This window comes from Oncorhynchus nerka, linkage group LG24 (assembly GCF_034236695.1).
Source record: "Oncorhynchus nerka isolate Pitt River linkage group LG24, Oner_Uvic_2.0, whole genome shotgun sequence".
Lineage (NCBI taxonomy): Eukaryota > Metazoa > Chordata > Actinopteri > Salmoniformes > Salmonidae > Oncorhynchus > Oncorhynchus nerka.
In genome coordinates, this window is record NC_088419.1 from 32433777 (window position 1) to 32457854 (window position 24078).

A 24078-nucleotide genomic window follows, 5' to 3' on the forward strand; every position below is an offset into this window, starting at 1 on the left:
GATGCGCAGTCCTGGTGTATTCTTGCAACCATCAATGACAATGCACTAGGTCAAGGGTCACCAACTATATTAAGCTTTAGGCCAGGGGTGGGCTAACCTTTTGGTTCGAGGGCCATATTGGGGTTTTGAAATTCAATGGAGGGCTGCACAGATTTTTTGGCGGACCAATTTTGTTTGTCAAAATCAATTTGAATCAATCAAAAATCAATTTGAAAATGTATAGGTCCATTAGAAATTCTACGTACTTTCTGTCTAGTTAATGTTGAGTTTCCTTGTTTTGTTTTTCTTCTTTACTTTAACCTCTCACGGGTGTGATTAAATGGGCTCAGATTCTGCCTGCTGGGCTAGTTTGCCACCGCTGGCTTGCCCATCTTCTCAGATGCCTCTGATTTTATAATGACTATAATAAAGTAAATCAGACTGCAAATTGACAATTTAACCTGATCTAACAAACTTCAATTTTAATGAATACTAACATGTTATACCTTGATTACACTTACACCCGTGCAAATGCCATTCTCTGTTGACAATTCCATTGACCGTCAGGACCATTTAAAATGTTTTTCTTCATAACCTGAAACTTTCATTTTAATCTTCCTTTTTTGGCAGATGACGAGGAGCTGCTGATTGAGCGGAGCATCCACACAGGCATGATCAACCCTGGCGACCACTGGCAGACCATCCAGCACGATGGGCCCGTGGCGCGCCTCGAGTACCGCATCCGTCTCAAGTGTGACGAGAACTACTACGGCAGCAAGTGCAACAAGCAGTGCCGGCCACGTGACGACTACTTCGGCCACTACCGCTGCGAGCAGTCCGGCAACCGCGTGTGCCTGGAGGGATGGATGGGCGAAGACTGCCAGACGGGTGAGTTGGCGATCTTGGCACGTTAGCATGTGATCCCAATTCAGCGGGGGAGGGGACAAATTCCATCAGGTGGCAATTGTATATGGGTACTGCGCATGCTAGCAAGCTCTGAGCTCTTTAGTCCAAGTGCTATAGGTATAAACAGTGGCCTTTTTATTAAAAGCCGCTCTATGGCCTCTGCTGCTTGATAAATGTAAATGGCCCGCTCCCCTGATTTTTATAGTCCATTGGTAATCCTCTTTGATCTGCGGAGTACATGCTTCCGATAGAATGTAGTCAGTTTAAAGCTGCTATATTGTAACATTTCAGCGATTTTTTTATTTATTTATTTATTTTTACATTAAATTCCAATTGTTTTAGTCTATGACTGCATTCGTTTCTTTCCTGATCATGCTCTTGAAAGAAGTAATTTCAGATGCTTAAACTACTGTTATATTATTTTTGACCTCAGAGTACCTTCTATTTCTTTAAAAGAAAAATTGTATACACTGAAGATGGCCGGCTAGGCCACTCTGACCATAAATAATGTCCATCAGGGACCTAAAGGGAGGCAGGTGCCCTGACTTTCATTATTCACAACTCAAAATTCATAACATGCCAACAGCCTCTGCAGCCAAAATGTCAACATTTATATAAGCCTATTTTATTTTCTACAACTGAGACCGCAAGCTAGTGCCAGTGACTCCGAGTGAATGATGTAGATATGCTATTTAGCTATGCTTTTGAAACAAACGTGTTTTTTACTTGATTTGAATTTGCTCTGTTGCTGATATCTCTTACTGGCAAGCAGTCAAATTGAGCCGTTCTTTGTCCCTAACAGTGTGACACATCCAACTCAAAGTAGCTTCCTACCAGTATTCAAGTGTCCCAGTGGCCACTACATGAAGTCTGACGAGTGCACTCTTGGGGAGGTGGTCTTTTCTGAGATTCAAGAAATTGGCATTTTAATGTGCAATTCATAAAATAAAGTATTTCAGAAAATTCCAAAAATCCATTTAATCTGCGAAGGCACATTTTTCGTAGTAGGGCAAAAGGGCACATGCTTGGCAGCTGCTAGTTGAACGGTCTCTAAAGCATGTTGTCCATTTTAATTTCACCTCAAAGATTGAAATTCCCTTACTACTTACTACTTTATCATAGACATTATGTGGAGAAGAGATATTACTGAGATCACCTTTTTAAAGCTTGTTAGACTAGCCACCCCTGTCTATTCCCTCTCGTGTATTCCCTCTCGTGCTGCAGCTGTCATGTGAAAATAGCATGCACACACACTGGCACAGAGGCTGTCTCAGGACTGGGTGTTTATCATTCTGTAGTAGGCTACACCTGTCAGTCAGCTGGTGGACGCATCCTACTCCATGCTGTAGACCTATCAATAAGGTGTTAACCGACCATTCAGTGCTTCAGGGTGTATTCATTGTCATAGTGACACTGCAATGAATACTTTAATGTACATCTAATGAAAACATATTGCAACTCATATTTAAATGTAGCAATTCAACAACAAACACTGTTTAGCCTGCGTGTCTTTTACATCAAGCCATTGCTTTCCTCGTAGCTCAAGTGGTTTGCAAGGGATTTTACATTTTTCTAATGGTAGTATTTTTTGGGGGTTCTTTTTTTCACTGTGCTCCTCTGTCCTGTGCAACCATTTTGCAATGCATCAGTGCAACAATGTTGTCACTGGCGAACGTGATCACACCATCACGTGCGCTCTCTCCTTTCAAACACCCCTATTTTACATTCAGGAAGCTGGAATCTCTCCTCGATAGGGTAGTAGTAATTATAATGCTATGAATTAAGTTTACAATAAGCGATTGTAGTCTAGTTTTTCCGAGGATTCCAAGTAGCTGAGAGGCCAGGTGCATAGATGCGCAGAGTGAACCGTGATGACGGTGTCGCCCAGGTTAAAGTGTATGCAACCCATCATGCATTAGCTAAATATTAGCCCTAACAGTAGAGTGAATACCTAATGAATTTACAGTGAAGTATATATTTTAATAAGATTATGAAATGACAACCTACGATAGATAGTTTACTTCGCTCCAGTCCCCGCCGGCACGCAGCGCAAATCTCCCCAAATTAAGGTTTTTGATCATACCCAGGCTATAACACCACAATGCAATAATGCATTTTATTTATAGATTTTTTTATTTAAAAAATTTGAGTAAAGAATTCTAGACTGTAAACTGCAGTGGATATGCCATTTCAATAACTGCTAAAAGCCCTGCGTTTTAATGTTTCATTGCAAAATAATCTGTCCTAGGCCTGATTTGGGCAACCATTTGGAGCAGTAATGGTCTCTTCTCGACAGTCTGCAATGTCCAGAGAGCCACATCAGCAGGACAGTAGGTTTTGTCAAAATATGGCCTGATGCGCTGTTTGTCGTGGATTATCATTCTCCGAAGTCATCCTATATAAAAAATTGCTCTGAAAGGGATCCAAACGATACCTCTCGTTATCGTTCTCCACTCTTTCTGTAATTATCACTGTAGTGTGAACACTCCTGTTCACTTGAATTAGAATTAATTTTAAAAATGTTACCGTAATTGGTGTGGACTGCCTTTTTAGAATGGGCTAGCTGCAGTGTAAAAGCGGTAGCGGGTGTTGGTGGTAGTTTGGGGGAGATGGCGGGGCTCACTAAATCACCCCATTTGACCTTAGTAGTCAAGGGGTTAGAGGAGGGTGGAGAAGTTTTCTTTGGGGGTCCATGTTTTGCACTTTGAGTGAAAGCAAATAAACGAGCCCTTCTCCATCTGCCCCCCCTTTGCTTACTCTTTCTTGCTCTCTCTTAACCTGTTGCGACGAGCAATCCTGTATCCGGGAGCGTAATTATAGCCTCAAGCTCATTACCATAACGCAACGTTAACTATTCATGAAAATCGCAAATGAAATGAATATATTGGCTCACAAGCTTAGCCTTTTGTTAACAACACTGTCATCTCAGATTTTCAAAATATGCTTTTCAACCATAGCTACACAAGCATTTGTGTAAGAGTATTGATAGCTAGCATAGCATTAAGCCTAGCATTCAGCAGGCAACATTTTCACAAAAATAAGAAAAGCATTCAAATAAAATCATTTACCTTTGAAGAACTTCGGATGTTTTCAATGAGGAGACTCTCAGTTAGATAGAAAATGTTCCGTTTTTCCAAAAAGATTATTTGTGTAGGAGAAATCGCTCCGTTTTGTTCACCTTTGGCTGAGAAAACCCCGAAAATCCAGTCATTACAACGCAAACTTTTTTCCAAATTAACTCCATAATATCGACAGAAACATGGCAAACGTTGTTTAGAATCAATCCTCAAGGTGTTTTTCACATATCTATTCGATGATAAGTCACTCGTGGCAGTTTGGTTTCTCCTCTGTTCAAAATGGAAACATGCACGCACCTGGAGATTACGCAATAGTTACGACGGAGGATACCGAGCGGACACCTGGTAAATGTCGTCTCTTATGGTCAATTTTACAATGATATGCCTACAAATACGTCACAATGCTGCAAACACCTTGGGGAAACGACAAAAGTGTAGGCTCTCTCCTTGCGCATTCACAGCCATATAAGGAGACATTGGAACACAGCGCCTCAAATCTGGCTCACTTCCTGTATGAAATTTCATCTTGGTTTTGCCTGTTTCGCACTCACAGACAATATCTTTGCAGTTTTGGAAACGTCAGTGTTTTCTTTCCAAAGCTGTCAATTATATGCATAGTCGAGCATCTTTTCTTGACAAAATATCTTGTTTAAAACGGGAACGCTTTTCATCCAAAAATGAAATACTGCCCCCAGAGGTTCAAGAGGTTAATACTCTGTTCTCGTTCACCCTCTCTACTCCCTCTCTTTCTCTCTCACAGCGATCTGCAAGCAAGGCTGCAACCTGTTACATGGAGACTGCTCAGTCCCGGGGGAATGCAAGTAAGCTCCTTTAACATCTCCCTATCACAAATCATTTGCACTGAGCTAAGCGATACAACGTCATATTGTTTTATGACCAAGGTTTTCTGCCTACGATGTAACTTAGAAATATGATATCAATATTTGTGGTTGAGCTGAACATTAGAATGGAGTCATGAGTGCATTGAGATATAGCCTGCGGCATTTTGTGTTCACGTACAACTGACTCATTCTGTTCAGGGCAACTCAGGGTATAACGCCATGTCACTTTGTAACTGTACATCAAACATAGTGATCATAAACGTTGACACTGAGTTTTATGATATGGAAATGTGAAGTGCACATTTGGACTCGTGGGTGTTTGGCTTGCTTGCATGACATCAAAGTGGTATTTATTTTAATCCTCAGTCATCTTTCAAAATAGATGGAGCCCTGATAATTTACAGCTTTTCCCTCAATCTGACAATTTGCAAAAGTTTCCCATTAGCGGTAGGGATCAGGGCAACTTCTTCAGAATGACTGTCAGTTAAGACCCATACAGAGATGTGATGCATAGACCGTGAGCTCTGACGTCATGTATAGCATGTTACTGTACAGCCACTGCGCTCCAATTTAGGCGCTTATCAGTATCCCAATCTGCCATTTTCAATCCATATAAGGGTTCGTGTGTAAAAGGCTATGGAATGGAGAGCCTGATGTATTTGTTTCCCTGTGAAGGGAGGATATTACACAATATCCTGTCAATCACCTAAACTTCCCACATTCCCCCAACCAACTCCCCCGTCTTACCGGATGGACTGACTAGCTTCCCTGCCGTCATCAGGAAGGGAGCGCTGGTACGAGCCACATTATTGCTAACAGGCCACTCAGAATGTGCCGGGGTTGAGTGAGCGGCAACCTCATTTCCTCGCTCTGTAATGAATCCAATTGAAAGGCCTCATCGTACTTGATCCAAAGAAATTTTTTTTGAGGCATCTCTCAGCGGGCTCCGACAGTACAGATATAAAAAAATAAGACCTCAAGACGAGGTCTTGAGCTGCAGCGGTTTACTGTGTTGGTGGATACACATGTTATATTGGTCGAAGCAATAGACTTTTCCTGACACATTGTTGAGCCCTTACAATGCTCCTCGACTACTCATGGTATTTTGCAACCTCTGTTCTTAAACGGACTCTAGCATTAGTCAAAGTGTAACAGAGGCTCAAATTGGACCCAACGTGCCACCCTGAGCATATGCGCCTACCTGTGAAGTTTAATTCCAAAACCCTATATATCCAATCATGGCATGGGGATTGTTTAGTGACAGACAAGTTTAATTTCAGAGCGACAATCATAGTCTCTTTTGAAAATGCTATATCTGCCTCACTTGCAGAGAAAAAAGTAGCACTGCAATGTTTGACACAGTCAAATGTCACAAATTACTTTAAAGTTATGCAAATATTTTAAGTTTTTTAAAATTATTTAAAAGTATGCGTGTATATCAGTGAAAAAAGAAACGGCCCTTTTTCAGGACACTGTCTTTCAAAGAGAATTCGTAAAAATCCAAATAACTTCACAGATCTTCATTGTAAAGGGTTTAAACACTGTTTCCCATGCTTGTTCAATGAACCATAAACAATTAATGAACATGCACCTGTGAAACGGTCGTCAAGACACTAACCTCTTACAGACGGTAGGCAATTAAGGTCACAGTTATAAAAACTAAAGACACTAAAGAGGCTTTTGTACTGACTCTGAAAAACACCAAGAAAGATTACCCGTGTCCCGGCTCCTCTGCATGAACGTGCCGTAGGCCTGTAAAGGCAGGTCCTCACCAGGCAACAGCGTCGCCTATGGACACAAACCCACCGTCGCTAGACAGGACTGGCAAAAAGTGCTCTTCACTGATGAGTCGTGGTTTTGTCTCATCCAGGGTTGGTCAGATTTGCATTTATTGTCGCTGGAATGAGCATTACACCGAGGCCTTTACTCTGGAGGGTGATCGAGTTGGAGGGTCTGTCATGGGCTGGGGTGGTGTCACAGCATCATCGGACTGAGCTTGTTGTCATTGCAGACAATCTCAACGCTGTGCGTTACAGGGAAGACATCCTCCCTCATATGGGCTCATCCTGACATGACCCTCCAGCATGACAATGCCATACTGCTTGTTCTGTGTATGATTTCCTGCAAGACAGGAATGTCAGTGTTCTGCCATGGCCAGCGAAGAGCCCGGATCTCAATCCCATTGAGCACGTCTGGGACCTGTTGGATCTGAGGGTGAGGGCTAGGGCCATTCCCCCAGAAATGTCCGGGAACTTGCAGGTGCCTTGGTGGAAGAGTGGGGCAACATCTCACCACAATAACTGGAAAATCTGGTGCAGTCCATGAGGAGATGCACTGCAGTACCTAATGATACTGACTGACTTCTGGTTTTGATCTCCCCCCTGCCTTTTGTTCAGGGACACATTATTCCATTTCTCTTAGTCACATGTCTGTGGAACTCGTTCAGTTTGTCTCAGTTGTTGAATCTTATGTTCATACAAATATTTACATGTTAAGTTTGCTGAAAATAAACGCAGTTGACAGTGAGGACATTTCTTCTTTTTTTTGCGGGGAGAGACGTTTATCTCACACACAGTAATATAAGATCTGTATGTAAAATACACGTTTAGCTGGAATGTAATTTTCACAATGGATAAGTATAGATGTTTTGACAACCCATTTTAATCTAAAATCTAATAATAGTCATTTTACAGACACAAAGGTACCCATAAGCATTCATTTCTGGGGGAAAAAATAACAAATGTGAAAAATTGGTCTATAGGGTTCTGGAAATATACTATGTGATATTACTAGTAAACGCGTAACCTGGCAACGCCATGAGCCGAGTGTACACTTAAGTTTAAATATACACGCAATCGCCCTTGGGCAGCCTCGTAGGCACAGAGAGTTTGGAAAGATCTCCAGTGGGAGAAGGGGAGGCAGGGGCTATTTTGGATACCTCAAAGGAGTCATTAGAGGTGGATTTGGACTGGAGCCATATTTGATGTGTAGGCTGGAGACATTCACAGCTATAGTGAAGCTAAGCATAGTTTGTTTCTTGCTCTTTAGGGTCTACTACTGTAAAGCACATTTATAATGAGTGTGGAAATACATTTGAATTTGATTCTGGATTTTTTTTTAAATGGCTATACTTTATGCAGAAATGTCTTTTTAGTTTGAGTATAAATGGAGAATGGGCCTAAATGTCTAAAACCTTTGAAATACAGAGTAAGATTGAAGCTATTTATGCTCTTACCATGACAACAATGGAAGAATGGAAACCGTTTACTGGCCTCCGATGCAAATTAACTGACTTCAACCGTGCAAAAGATCTAACGAACTGTTAGCCTGAGGAATTTTACCCCTGTTAGCGTAGCATTAGCCTTACAGCAAGTGCACATCCTTGGCGGGGGTGTCAAACATGCAAGCCCATTCAATCCGTCCCACATTGAAATGAACAAATTGAAAATGTATAGAAAGGATAGTCTTTTCACTCTGTTTAGCTTGCTAACAGTTATCAAAATGAAAGCTAAAGACAATTTTAGGCAAATTTTGACACTGAGGAAATATAATACATTTTAAGTGCAGCCCTCCAGACATTGGTGCCATGCGGCCCGCGTGGCAAAATTAGTTTGGCAACTCTGCTCTAGCTGTTAGCATAAATATTCGCACAGCTGCAATTGGTCATGTTGTACTTGTGTTTGAGCTACTGCTAACAGGACACTTCTCAAGCCTCCTATACAGTGGAGGAGCAGCATGCTAGGTATGCGGCTAGCAGAGTTATGGAGACCTTGCCTGTGAGAGGAGCAGCAGCTGGACGTGCCGGTGCTGCAGGAGAGCAAGGCTCAAAATACCCCCAGCCGCTCCAAAACTGACAAGACAGCTGGGCTGACTGACTGCTCCGTATCGGAAAACCACTGGCCTTGGAATAGCAGGGTGCTGCTGTGTGAAATGATTGGTGCACACACACGCACTGATGCTTTGACTCACCACACACACCGCGTACCGCCACAACAGCCTAGGAACCTCCCCCCAACGGTATTGGCCCCTATGGAACTATGGAAGTATTCTTAACCTCTAGTGCCCTGGAATGTTCTGCTAAGATTAGTTGGCATAAGGCCTTGATGGATGGAGGGATGGGTGAAAAGAGGTTGGATTCATTTAGAATTACTTGCTCTTTCGCCCAATCCCAACTAAGCTCCTACCCCCTATGCACGATTTGAAAGGGTTGTATAGCTCTAAGCATTGTCTACAATTCCACCTCGCCTATTACAAGGAAAAGGTGAGCTTATTCATACAATGCTTTACACTTATTCAATCCTCTCAGATCCACAAGTGCAGCCAAAGGGTTCACGGATTGGTTTGCGATTGACAATAGCCTGACTTTTTCAGCGGAAAACTTACTGAAACATTGTCTACCTGGACTTGTCCCATGAGACATGCTCATTCTGTGACAACCGTTTTCCATTGCGTGCCCTAATGACCATGTGTGTGTTGATGACGCTTGCCCTTGATGTCCATAGGTGCAACTATGGCTGGCAGGGCCAGTTCTGTGACGAGTGTGTCCCCTACCCAGGCTGTGTTCACGGGACCTGTGTCATACCCTGGCAATGTAGCTGTGAGCGCAACTGGGGAGGCCTGCTGTGTGACAAAGGTAAGGCATAGGCGCACATGCACACCATGGCTTGCATTTTAAGTGAAATCAAGTCAAATACTGTACATTTTAAAAGGGACGTTTCCACCCAGGTAGATGCCAGTCTTTCCCAGTCATTTGTGATTGAGGTCTGACGACAATACCTGGTGCATGTAACAAAGGTAGCGTGGAATACGGACTGACCATGACCAGTTTGGATGCATGCGCATATTATACTGTGTGTGTATACACTACTGTTCAAAAGTTTGGGGTCACTTAGAAATGTCCATGTTTTTGAAAGAAAAGCAAAACAATTAAAATAACATCAAATTGATAAATACAGTATAGACATTGTTAATGTTGTAAATGACTAATATAGCTGGAAACGGCAGAGTTTTGTTTTAAATGGAATATCTATGTAGGGGTACAGAGGCCCATTATGAGCAACCATCACTCTTGTGTTCCAATAGCATGTTGTTAGCTAATCCAAGTTTATAATTTTAAAAGGCAAATTGATGATTAGGAAACACTTTGCAATTATGTTAGCACAGCTGAAAACTGTTTTGCTGATTAATCTGTTGCGACGAGCCATCCCGGATCCGGGATCGTGTATACAGCCTCAAGCTCATTACCATAACGCAACGTTAACTATTCATGAAAATCGCAAATGAAATAAAATCAATATGCTAGCTCTCAAGCTTAGATTTTTGTTAACAACACTGTCATCTCAGATTTTCAAAATATGCTTCTCAACCATAGCAAAACAAGCATTTGTGTAACAGTATTGATAGCTAGCGTAGCATTTAGTGTTAGCATTCAGCAGGCAACATTTTCACAAAACCAGAAAAACATTCAAATAAAAATAATTAACCTTTGAAGAACTTCAGATGTTTTCAATGAGGAGACTCTCAGTTAGATAGCAAATGTTCAGTTTTTACAAAAAAATTATTTGTTTAGGACAAATCGCTCCGTTTTCTGCGTCACGTTTAGCTTTGAAAGAAACCTGCATCCAGGATTGTGTAAATCTATCCGCAAGCTCATTAGCATAACGCAACGTTAACTATTCATGAAAATCGCAAATGAAATGAAATAAATCTATTTGCTCTCAAGCTTAGCCTTTTGTTAACCTCTTGCGTCCCCCCGACACGCAGACGTCCCATCTAGACATCTGGAAATGCAAATGCGCTACGCTAAATGCTAATAGCACTCGTTAAAACTCAAATGTTCATTAAATCACACATGCAGGGTACTGAATTAAAGCTACACTCGTTGTGAATCCAGCCAACAAGTCAGATTTTTCAAATGCTTTTCGGCGAAAGCATGAGAAGCTATTATCTGATAGCATGCAACACACCAAAAGACCCACGGGACGTAAACAAAATAATTAGCATAGTCGGCGCTACACAAAACGCACAAAGAAAATATAAAACATTCATTACCTTTGACAATCTTCTTTGTTGGTACTCCTAGATGTCCCATAAACATCACTATTGGGTATTTTTTTCGATTAAATCGGTCCATATATAGCCTAGATATCGATCTATGAAGACTGTGTAATCAAGGAAAAAAACAGCGTTTTATAACACGTCATTTTTTAAAATTAATAAAGTCGTCGATAAACTTTCACAAAACACTTCGAAATACTGTTGTAATGCAACTTTAGGTATTAGTAAACGTTAATAATCGATCAAATTGATCACGAGGCGATGTATATTCTATAGCTGTACGTCTTGAAATAATGTCCCGGTAAATCTCAACCAAAATATCCGGTCGGAGACCGGAAGAAATGCGCTGCCTCATGTCCGTTTGACCAAGAAACAAAGCCCAGGCAAATGACAAGACTGACATCGTGTGGAAGCTGTAGGTATTGCAACCTCGGCCCCATTTAATGTGGTTTCTATTCAACATTAGGTTCATGTGGCGCATGGATATATTTTCCCATTTTCAGTGATCAGATTTTCCTGCGCTTTTCGATGAAACGCACCTTCTGTTATAGTCACAGCCGTGATTTAACCAGTTTTAGAAACGTCTGAGTGTTTTCTATCCACACATACTAATCATATGCATATACTATATTCCTGGCATGAGTAGCAGGGCGCTGAACTGTTGCGCGATTTTTAACAGAATGTTCGAAAAAGTAGGGGGTAGGAGTAAGAGGTTAACAACACTGTCATCTCAGATTTTCAAAAATATGCTTCTCAACCATTGCAAAACAAGCATTTGTGTAACACTATTGATAGCCTAGCATAGGATTATGCCTGACATTCAGCAAGCAACATTTTCACAAAAACCAGAAACATTCAAATAAAATCATTTACCTTTGAAGAACTTCAATGTTTTCAATGAGGAGACTCTCAGTTAGATTGCAAATGTTCAGTTTTTACAAAAAGATTATTTGTGTTGACAAATCGCTCCGTTTTCTCCATCACGTTTGGGTAAGAAAAAAAACGAAAATTAAGTAATTAAAACGCGAATTTTTTTCCAAATTAACTCCATAATATCGACAGAAACATGGCAAACCGATGTTTAGAATCAATCCTCAAGGTGTTTTTCACATATCTATCGACGATAAATCCATCGTGGCAGTTGACTTTCTCTTCTGAAGAAATGGAACGCGCATGGACCTAGAGATTACGCAATAATTTCGACACAGGACACCGGGCGGACCCCTGGTAAATGTAGTCTCTTATGGTCAATCTTCCAATGATATGCTTACAAATACGTCACAATGCTGCAGACATCTTGGACGAATGGCAGAGAACTTAGGTTCATTCATGGCACATTCACAGCCATATAAGGAGACGATGGGAAACAGAGCCTCAAAAATTCTGCTCATTTCCTGTTTGAGGTTATATCTTGGTTTCGCCTGTAGCATGAGTTCTGTGGCACTCACAGATAATATCTTTGCAGTTTTGAAAACGTCAGTGTTTTCTTTCCAAAGCTGCCAATTATATGCATAGTCGAGCATCTTTTCGTGACAAAATATTGCGCTTAAAACGGGCACGTTTTTTTATCCAATAATGACATAGCGCCCCCATAGGTTGAAGAGGTTAAAGAAGCAATACAACTGACCTTCTTTAGACTAGTTGAGTATCTGGAGCATCAGCATTTGTGGGTTCGATTACAGGCTCAAAATGGCCAGATATGACCTTTCTGAATCTCGTCAGTCTATTCTTGTTCTGAGAAATGAAGGCTATTCCATGAGAGAAATTACCAAGAAACTGAAGATCTTGTACAACTCTGTACTGCTGCCTTCACAGAACAGCGCAAACTGTCTCTAACCTGAATAGAAAGAGTGGGAGGCCCTGGTGCACAACTGAGCAAGAGGACAAGTACATTAGTGTCTAATTTGAGAAACGGATGCCTCAAGTCCTCAACTAGCAGCTTCATTAAATGGTACCTGCAAAACACCAGTCTCGTCAGCAGTGAAGAGGCAACTCCAGGATGCTGGCCTTCTAGGCAGAGTTGCAAAGAAAAATGCATATCTGACTGGCCAATAAAAGAGAGGGATTAAGATGGGCAAAAGAACAGACACTGGACAGAAGAACTCTGCCTAGAATGCCAGCATCCCGGAGTCGCTGTTGACGTTGAGACAAGTGTTTTTCTTAGTAATGTCTCGCATGGAATAGCCTTCATTTTTGCAAACAAGCATAGAATGACAAGTTTTAGAAGAAAGGTCTTTGTTTCTGGCCATTTTGAGCCTGTAATCGAACCCACACATGCTGATGCTCCAGATACTCAACTAGTCCAAAGAAGGCCAGTTGTATTGCTTCATTAATCAGAACAACAGTTTTCAGCTGTGCTAACATAATTGCAAAAGGCTTTTCTAATGATCAATTTGCCTTCTAAAATAATCTTGGATTAGCTAACTTTTAGATTAACTGTCTTCAAAGTAATGACTCGGGACGTCGGGTTTGATATAAAAGCTTCTTTTAGTAATAATACTTGTTCACGTTACATTTAACAACTTTAGATTCTACAGAGCAATGCAGGTAAGATGCTAACAGAAAATCAGCTTACTCACCTTGCACCTGCACATAACTGGCGTGTTCTCTCTCATTCCTGTTGCAAGGCATTCTGGAACTTGCAGTCAAAAGCGTAATTCAATACTAACAATACAATTACATATGTAAATAACTGTAAAGAAATGTCTTTAGATACAGCTCAATGAATTAACTTAAACATTAACTCTGTAACACAAAGTTACAACACTAGCACAATGTGCCATTGGAACAGAGGAGTGATGGTTGCTGATAATGGGCCTCTGTACGCCTATGTAGATATTACATAAAAAATCTGCCGTTTCCAGCTACAATAGTCTATTACAAAATTAACAATGTCTACACTTTATTTCTGATCAATTTGATGTTATTTTATTGGACACATTTGGAGCAATTTCCAAATGCCTGAAGGTACCACATTCATCTGTACAAACAATAGTACGCAAGCATGAACACCATGGGACCACGCAGCCATGATACCGCTCAGGAAGGGGACGAATTCTGTCTCCTCCAGATGAACGTACTTCGGTGCGAAAAGTGCAAATCAATCCCACAACAGCAGCAAAGGACCTTGTGAAGATGCTGGAGGAAATGGGTACAAAGGTATCTATAGCCACAGTAAAATGAGTCCTATATCGACATAACCTGAAAGGCCGCTCGGTAAGGAAGAAGCTACTGCTCCAAAACTGCCATAAAAAAAACACAACGGTTTGCAACTGCACATGGGGACAAAGATCGTACTTTTTGGAGAAATGTATTCTGGTCTGATGAAACAAAAATAGAACTGTTTGGCTGTTATGACCATCGTTATGTTTGGAGGAAAAATGGGGAGGCTTGCAAGCCGAAGAACACCATCCCAACCGTGAAGCATGAGGGTGACAGCATCATGTTGTGGGGGTGCTTTGCTGCAGGAGGGACTGGTGCACTTCACAAAATAGATGACATGATGAGGTAGGAAAATGATGTGGATATATTGAAGCAACATCTCAAGACATCAGTTAGGAAGTTAAAGCGTGGTAGCAAATGGGTCTTCCAAATGGACAATGACCCCAAGCATACTTCAAAAGTTGTGGCAAAATGGCTTAAGGACAACAAAGTCAAGGTATTGGAGTGGCCATCACAAATCCTTGACCTCAATCCTATAGAAAAATTTGTGGGCAGAACTGAAAAAGCATGTGAGCAAGGAGGCCTATAAACCTGACTCAGTTACCCCAGCTCTGTGGAGGAATGGGCCAAAATTCACCCAACTTATTGTGGGAAGCTTGTGGAAGGCTACCTGAAAGGGTTGACTCAAGTTAAACAATTTAAAGGCAATACGTTCAATTAGTATTTGGTAGCATGTAAACTTCTGACCCACTGAGAATGTGGTGAAAGAAATAAGAGCTGAAATGAATAATTCTCTAGTATTATTCTAACATTTCACATTCTTAAAATAGTGGTGATCCTTTTACGAAGATTAAATGTCTGGAATTGTGAAAAACTGAGTTTAAATGTATTTGGCTAAGGTGTATGTAAACTTCCGACTTCAACTGTACATGCATGCATTGCAGTACATTACCAAAAGTATGTATTTGGCCACCTGCTCTTTGAATATCTCATTCCAAAATCTTGGGTGTTAATATTGAGTTGGTCCCCCTCTGCTGCTATAACATCCTCCGTTCTTCTGGGAAAGCTTTCCACTAGATGTTGGAACATTGCTGCCGTGACCAGAGCATGCCCACTAGTTCCAGAGACGCAAAACCATTGCACTGTAACAAATAGCATTACTGCCTCTTACAACAAGCAGATTTGCTGCTTGTTGCGGTGTCAGCATTGCTGGTTGCTGTGGAGACAAACCAATCCCCTTAGTAACTGATCCTGTTTTTGTTTCTTTGTTCCCTATTCATAATGCACAAATGAAAGTAGAAAATGGCCTGATTTCCCAAATGCGTCTTAAGGCTAAGTTCATTGTGAGGACTTTCCTAGGAGCAGTGTTTCCCAAAACCATTTACTAAAGTTGCAGTTGAAATAGCTTGTTATTTACAGACTCTCAGACCACTCGTAGAACGGCTAAGTCTGTCGCTAGATGCGTTTTCCCCCTACCGCTTCATTTTGTACACCAAAAATCTCTACTAAACACAGAATCGAGATGTCTTTCTGTGACCACCGGTAACTTCACAATGAAGCTGACTACAAATACGAAGTTGCTGATGTCATTGCAATTGTTACAAGCAAAGCATAAAAAGATGCATCAAATGAAAATCGAGATGATTGAATTAACAGATGTATAGGCTACATAGGTTGTTCATTCAATTGAAATGTATTTAGCCTACAATTAGCAATCTAATTTCTACCTCAATGTATTTCATGATATGTAACCACGTGCGCAATGTGCCAAATCTTGAGTTAATGTGTTATTATAGGTTAAGCATTCGGATAAGCCACCTCAATATTTGCAGCCATAGCTAATATCTCTCTAGGAGCTGATCCATCATCAGTATTATGGAATAATTATGTTAAGGTAAGAATTCAATGTTGAAAGCTCATCTGAGAGCCGGGTTGCGTTTCTTTCGATCCTATCAGTATCGACACTGCCTTAACGACTCACTTAGGCAAAGTTCTGTCTGCGTTTTGGGGAACGCATGTTACATCTTTGGCCGTTGTGGGAAAAATGCATTGTTTTAACAATTAGTAACCCTAAGTTCCATCGCTATCGGGACACCGGGCCCAAAGCCTGACTGTTTTTTTTTTTGTTGCCTCAGATAAAGAATCTAAGATCAATTTGGTCTCTTCACTCTTTGTAATACTTAAGCTTTGGAGTTGGCAAGGGAAAACTGATCCTAGAGGAAACCTCTAACCAGAGCTGACAATCGGGCCCCGCTAATGACTGGTGGAGATGGAAACTTGTGGCTACTGCAAAGGGACGTCCTTCTAGCTGTTGGCATAGTTATATAAACACACAACACGGCTAGTACATAGTGATAGTAGTAATGCTACTTTTTTGTTAGCGTTAACTGCTAACAGGGTGTTTATTTGAGTTGATACTGATGGTTACAGCAGAGGAAATCCCTCTAGCTGTTAGCATAAACACCTAACACATAGTAGTAATTGTATATTTGTGTTAATCGCTCCACTTCACGCCGTTATTATACTTGGGTGTGGAGTCTTATTATATTTTTTGCATGCATTCCTGAACTCCCAAATGGCAACATTCACAAGGGGGCAATGGCAGAGATTCTCATTGTCTTCCCATTTTGTGGTAAAGACAAAGAAGAAATACTTTGAAAAATAACTACTGTAAGCTAATTTGAAAAAGAACCAACTGCATATTTACATAATAGCTACTTGTAATGAAAGGTGAGGTTTGTTTTACATTACCTTGTTTTGTGCCTGCCAGTAGGCTACAATGTTTGAATTATAGTTTGAACAGTAGACTGCTTATATGATGCAAAGCCTATAGGCGGAACTACAAGGAGCCACCCATTTTGTGATGAAAAATGACGTTCTCGTACTGCATTACACTCAGTCTGTCGTGCTTCTTAGGGTGAAGTTAGCATGGTGATAGGATACTAGTGTCAAGACCTTACTGTAGTGGCCATAGGGACACCCAATCCTCCCTCTGCCCTCAGTCACTGTGTACTTTCTAGGATGAGAGGATAGTGGGGTCCAGTCCCTCTTTATTTATTCACAAGGCCTTTAGGGGGGGAAACAGAACAGCCTCAGGGCTTGATACATCGTACACTTCCATAGTACTATGTTGGCTGACTTTGGAATGCGTCCCAAATGACACCCCTTTTGCGCTATTTGGGACGCAGGCAGTGTGTGCTTACCAAATCTAAATTCCCCTAGCCTCCAGACAAGTTTAAAAAAACATTTTTTTTTAGAACTGAACAGTATTTAAAAATGCGCTATATGGGAATACGTTTAGCTCTGTCTTGCCTTCAGGATAGGCTTACACCTTTCCAGTCATTTCACATCTGCACACAGTGTCTGGTGGGGTGCTGTAGAGAACCAGAATTATAGTGTAAGAGAGGTGGGGGGGGGCTTGATTTAGTGTTCCTAATCTGTGTGTGTAATTATGCCCAGATCTGAATTACTGTGGCAGACACCAGCCGTGCGTGAACGGCGGCACCTGCATGAACACGGAGCCGGATGAGTATCGTTGTGCCTGCCCCGATGGCTACTCTGGCAAGACCTGCGAGATAGGTGAGACACAGAATACAAGCTACCACTCAAAAAGGCTTAAAGGCCCAGCTCTATTTCTTCCCCTAGATCTGAGCTCTGCGCTGGCCACATCCATGTTTTTCACAAATACTTTGGAAGGGCTTAAAGGCCTGTTCCCATTTGACCTCTGCCCTCTTACCCTAGTTACCACTCCAGGTGGGCTTAAAGGTCCTGTTGCATTTTGACCCCTTTAGGACTTTTCCCAGATTTTGACCTGCTCGTTTGTATAGTGATGTGTTTGTGTATCTCCACGTGTGTGTGTGTTATACAGCTGAGCACGCCTGTGCGTCCGACCCGTGTGCCAACAGCGGCACGTGCCACGAGGTCCCTTCTGGTTTCGAGTGCCACTGCCCTCCGGGGTGGGAGGGGCCCACCTGCGCCAACGGTGAGAACACCACCCCTTTTTGTCTTAAACATCTCCCTCCATATCTGTACCGTCTCCGACTCTTTCCTTTGTGACGCTTGCGTTTCCCTCCGAGCTTGATACAAACAGTGAACCTTGGCCTCGTTCCAACAGCTCCTGTGGAAGTTGCCCCTAAACCACAGATCTAGGATCATATTTTATAGCGCCAATCTTATCCTACTCTTATCATGCATTTTGAAAGTATTGGAATAGGGCCTGTGACTTGTTTTCTGTCCATCTAGCTAGCCCATCCCACTCTTCTTCCTTTAACCCCTTCCCTCTCCTTGCTGGCCATCCCTGCAGTAGAGTGTGTGTGCTACTGTGGGGGGCCCTGGCTTCATAGGGGCTAGGATTAGACACCCTTCGGGCAGAAGACTCACCCGGAAGGGTGATTTGCATAACCTGCCCTCTCTTTGAACCAGGCCGCATTGGTGGCATGGTGTGGAGAATACGCTGCACCTTCCACACATACACACAATGTGTGCCCCACCCCTACCTGTCCCATCAAGGTGCTTTCCCTAGTCCCCCAAGGTGTGTAGCTATCTGGCCTAAAGTATTGCACTGGTAATGGAGAGTGACTGTATGATTGCAGAAGTCCTGTGTTTGTTTCTCCATGCCTGTATCAGAAGTGCAAGGAGAGGGCTTTAATAGCAACTAATCTGCTGGGGCCTGGATTATGCTAATCGTGTTATGCTACCATGACAGTCTTCCCTCTCGCTCTCTTTTGCTTTCTCTCTCTGCTCTTTTGCTTTCTCTATTGCTCTTGCTTTATTTGTATTTTTTCTCTTTCTTGCATCTCTGACTCTACCTCTAACATCTCTCCATGTTTCTTGTGCTCTTTCTCTTTCAACTGCATCTCTTGGACTCCCCTTTAACTATCTTATTGCTCTCTCACTCCCTTCCTCTTTCTCAGTGACTACTGCGTAAGACTCTTAGCATGTGGTGCTGCTATAAGTTATTGATGCGTTCTGGCAACAAGCTCCTGAAAATAGGCTTTGTGGGTCACTTTTAAAATAATGAAATGCAGTTAGCCAACACCTCTGCACTAGTGACCTCAGGTACGCTTTAACAAGATGCCGGAGGTGAATTGTAGCGAAGGGTAGCGTTTTGATATACTATCAATCTTTAGACGTTTACTGGAATCGGGACGGAATTAGCAGGACACTCAGTAATCCTCTAAACCTGGTTATTTTGAGAAAATTACTGGAATTTTGCGACCTTTGTTTTATAGGGGAGGTGATTATCTAAAGTCATACATGTCTCTTAGCAGACAATCTCATCCAAAGTGACTAACAGTACATTGAGTGCCTGTGTTTTTATGTGATCGCTGCAGGATTTGAACCCACAACCTTGGCCTACAGGTTTTATTCATTGAGAAAATCTATTTTTCAAGAAACCTGGTCCAACAGCAGCAGGGGGAACAAATTTTCAGACAATAACTTGCATGCACTAACACATTGAACAAAACTATAGACACATACAGTTACATGTCATAACTAAAAAACAACTGATCTAAAGACAGTTACTCTTCTATGATATTTACATTGACCAGGTGTTTTTAAACTCTACCAATGTGACTTTTTAAAATGTACACGTGAGAATTCCAGGACCATGGAATTGAGTAACTAAAGCTATTTCTACCATGGCCTGTTCTAATTCTTGCTGCTCTTAAAAGCAAATGAGAATGGGACTGTAATTTTAATAATTATTCACTGAACTGATTAAAGAATAACAGTGGCATTTTACCCAATATGGCCTTATAACTCAGTGTATATACCAGTGTTTAAGACTGCAAGGTCAATGACGACCAGCCGACGGCGCTGTAGAAATCACAAGGATGTGTTAGACGTTTTTGATTGATAATGAACCTGAGGGCCGCATGATATACTGAATCAAGTGTGCTCAGGGTAGTTAGTGGTTGAGGCATATATATAGATATATATACATATTATATATATATATCTCACTAAAGACTGCCGGTAATGTTTATTGTACCAGCGCCTTCCTGGCCTTCAGAGAAAAACAAGCCTTATGCCAGTAATTAAAACCTATCTTGAGCTTCCTTATCAAGTTCTCCACATGAACAGTGAATCTCAGCTTGTCACCAACCCCCACACCCAAATATTTGTACCCTTTGACTTGCTCTATAGTATGTCCATCCAATGTAGCAATGACATGATTAGTAACATGCCTGGCATTAGAAAATAGCATGCATTTTGTTTTACCTGAATTCAAGACCAGCTTCAAATCATACAGATTCTGTTATATGGTGTTAAATGCTTGTTGGGCATTTTCAAATGCTTAAGATAAACTACTACCACTTGAATAAAGAACAGTGTCATCTGCATAAAAACAAACATCCACTGTTTCAATATGATCCCCAATGTTATACACAATGATCAACAGTGGGCCCAAAATAGAACCTTGCGGAACACCTGAGCACAACTTTATGGACTCAGATTTACAACCATCCACCATTACACATTGTGTACAATTTGATTGGTTTATAAATGACCTATTTAGAGCATGACCAGTAATTCCACAACATTAATCTTTGCACCAACAAAGCATGGTCCACTGTGTCAAATGCCTTCAGCAAATCAATAAAGATGCATTCAATTCAACCATCTGAGCCACACCGGGCCATTGTGTTTATAGAAATTGTTACTGGATAACAAAGTAGAGGTTGTATTAAATCGAAATCGGTCACCACAATATTTCATATTAAACGTGATGTATTGTTAAATGTTGAACACTGACTTAGTATAGTATGCCAAATATGTGGCAATGTGTTTGTGCTGTTTATTTAATTTTGTGTTTTTGGTTTTACTCAGACTTGGACGAATGTGCGTCCAGTCCTTGTGCCCAGGGCGGGACATGCATCGATCTGGAGAACGGCTTTGAGTGTGTGTGCCCCCCACAGTGGGGTGGGAAGACCTGCCAGATCGGTAAGACCCCCTGATCACACACCCCACCCAAATCAGACTGCATGAGTGTCTCAGTGGTGCATCCAGACATGATTTTACAACAATCCATTAAAGTAGGGCTGACCCCATTTAGTCGACTAATACATTTGTCAATGTCCTGTTGATCGACCAAGATTTTTTTTTTTATTATCAAGCAGTGAGTGTCATATAGCATTATTTTTTATTTTATTTAAAAAATATATATATGGCAGACGAGACCTTTCTTGATTCAGACGTGTCTCAGTGGACTAATCCATTGCGGAGGCAACGGGGATGGCTCACCAGTAGTACATTTACTGTTAATTCCCATAATATCTAATGCACAATGTTTATTTGGTTACGATCATTTGTTAATGCATTCATTTATTATTATTATAATTGTCAGTGGACACGTTGTTTGTCACCCACACAACATAGGCTACACTTGTGAGTAAAAGTTGTAGTTTTTTTCTTTCCATTTACAAATTGTCAATTTATTGATTGACAGGAGCTCTACAGACAAAGTTGAGTAAGGACACGCACCTGATTATGCATAGAAGTAGGCCTAGGCTACCTGGCCTGTGTGCAAATGTAGGTCTATAAATGTGCCCATTTGTGGGTCTGATTTAGTATTTCTGACTTGTCTTAGCTTACCACCACTGAAGCTTTTCAAAGATGTTTTCTTCACCTCAAACAGCAAGTAAACTAAATCTGTCTTTATGTCCATTGACAATGACAATAGTTCTTCAACGTAGCCTATTTGTAAAATCTTTCCAGCTCCCAGTGTGAAAAGGGGGGAAAAAAGTATCCTCTAATCCAGTGGAAACATAAAATAGGGCTACCTGATATAGTTCTTGTGCAAATAGCCTACAGCGGTCTCTGTTCAGAGCTCAGTGGCACGGGAAACTGAGGGGCCACAATATTTTATACAATGTTGCAAGTTTGCTAGTGCACGCTTCAGGCCAGACCCAAGTCAGTTGATACAATGTTTAAAGTTCCTTGCAGACAGGCTATGCATAAACAATGTTATTTATAGGATAATTTATCAGGGTATTTTATACCTTCAGGCTGCAATGTTTTTGTTTATTGACTTTATGTAGGCAATTTTTACATAGTTAGCAATAAAGTGACCTTTAGAATTTTGATTTACCCCATAATGATTGCGATACAAAGATTTTATTATAAATTAAATGAAACTGTTCCCTGAATGTGTATATGAAAATCATAAATTGGCACTCCAAATGGAAAAGTTTGACCACCCCAGTTGTAGCCTATTACCTACCGGCTACTTTAGGAGCTTAATGGCATAATCTGCAAAGGCCAGCAGCAGCTGGAGGAGAGTCCGGAACATTTTTCTTTTCCTTTTTTTTTCTTCCTTTTAGGGGATCTTGATCTTTGGCTCCCTCTTGAGTCACTTGTGTGTTCTAATTATTTAATCACAGTGTGCCTAAAACATCAGGCATATAGTTGATTTTATTAAAAGCACATAGTGTATCGCCCAGGCTCTGTTGCAGCCGGCCGCGACTGTGAGGTCCGTGGGGCGACGCACAATTGGCCTAGCGTCGTCCGGCATAGGGAGGGTTTGGCCGGTAGGGATATCTTTGTCTCATCGCGCACCATCAACTCCTATGACGAGCCGGGCGCAGTGCACGTTAACCAAGGTCACCAGGTGCACGGTGTTTCCTCCGACACATTGGAGCGGCTGGCTTCCGGGTTGGATGCGCGCTGTGTTAAGAAGCAGTGCGGCTTGGTTGGGTTGTGTTTCGGAGGACGCATGACTTTCGACCTTCGTCTCTCCCGAGCCCGTACGGGAGTTGTAGTGATGAGACAAGTTAGTAACTACTAATATTTGGTTACTACGAAATTGGGGCGAAAAAGGGGGGAACCCCCCCAAAAAAGAAAAAACACATAGGGTATGTCTATATATAGGGTGAAATACATTGTAAAAAATGTTGACCCCGGGCCTCCCGATTGGCACAGGGGTCTAAGGCACTGCATCACAGTGCTAGAGGTGTCACTAAAGATCCAGGTTCGATCCCAGCCTGTATCACAACTGGCCATGATCGGGAGTCCCTTAGGGTGGCACAGAATTGGCCCGGCGTTGTCTGGCTTAAGGGAGGGTTTACTTGGCTCATCACGCTTTAATGACTCCTTGTGGTCGGCCGGGCACCTGCAGGTTGACTGCTTGTCAGGTGAACAGTGTTTCACACTGGTGCGTCTGGCTTCCGAGTTACGAAGCTCAGTTTGGCGGGTCATGTTTCAGGGGACTGCTGAGCAGCGACGAAAAAGGGGGTTAAATACAACTCTAATATATATTTACATAAAGAATCGATTGGTCAAAAAACGTGACACTAGGTCAAATTTACTTTTTTTTCTGACATTAAAGGGATAGTTCATCCAAATTACAAATGTACATATTTGCTTACTTGCCATGACGGAAGTCTATCGACCTCGAGAGACGGCAATCCATTCTTTGGATTTGTGAATCTAGCTACTTCCGCTAATATTAGCTTTTTGGTGAACTATCCTTTTAAGTACACCATTGATCAGTGGAGAGTCCACTCGCATGACAATTACCAATAGTTTCTTCCATAATCCCAGGAAGGAGGGTGCTGCTGCACACCCTTTTTTTCTTCACTGAAGTAGTGTACTGGGCCTTTGCTAGTCCTGTATTAATGGACCGATGTACCTGCGCTACAGACTGCTATATTTTTTTTCTCAAAAGTAGTGCACTGTGCTTTACTGATTCTCAGCTCTCCCTCCCTTCCACTCAAATTACAGGAAGTAATGCCATGTCCATTCAGATTGCAACCATTGACATTGCAGGAATAAAATGTGTACATCCAATCACATTACAATGAGCAATGCTATCGCTAGCCGTACAATCCTGTATGATTGGTTTGTATATGTGTTTTTGTGTGTGTACTTCCTTCCACCCCATTGAGTCTACATTACTCCTGTGGTCATTACACTGGGCCGCTCAAATTAAGATGGCTACTGTCCGCAACACGATGCGGGTGCCTTCAGAGCACAGCGATGTACACCGGAAACTGCTTGGCAACCGCTACACTCGAACCTCAATGACCACAAGTCATGAGTGCTATTGTCTA

At 41.7% G+C, this 24078-nt stretch overlaps 1 protein-coding gene across 2 annotated transcripts in view; it reads left to right on the forward strand.

Annotated features, from left to right (window-relative positions):
• The window catches only part of jag2b (jagged canonical Notch ligand 2b), a 99158-nt gene that overhangs the window by 40534 nt on the left and 34546 nt on the right, over positions 1-24078 (forward strand). For both annotated transcript variants that reach the window (XM_029631569.2, XM_029631570.2), the window contains exons 4-9: positions 610-867; positions 4723-4783; positions 9307-9437; positions 17483-17602; positions 17892-18005; positions 20858-20971. In XM_029631569.2, coding sequence (XP_029487429.2) covers positions 610-867; positions 4723-4783; positions 9307-9437; positions 17483-17602; positions 17892-18005; positions 20858-20971 — 798 coding nt within the window. The remainder of the gene's footprint in view (positions 1-609; positions 868-4722; positions 4784-9306; positions 9438-17482; positions 17603-17891; positions 18006-20857; positions 20972-24078) is intronic.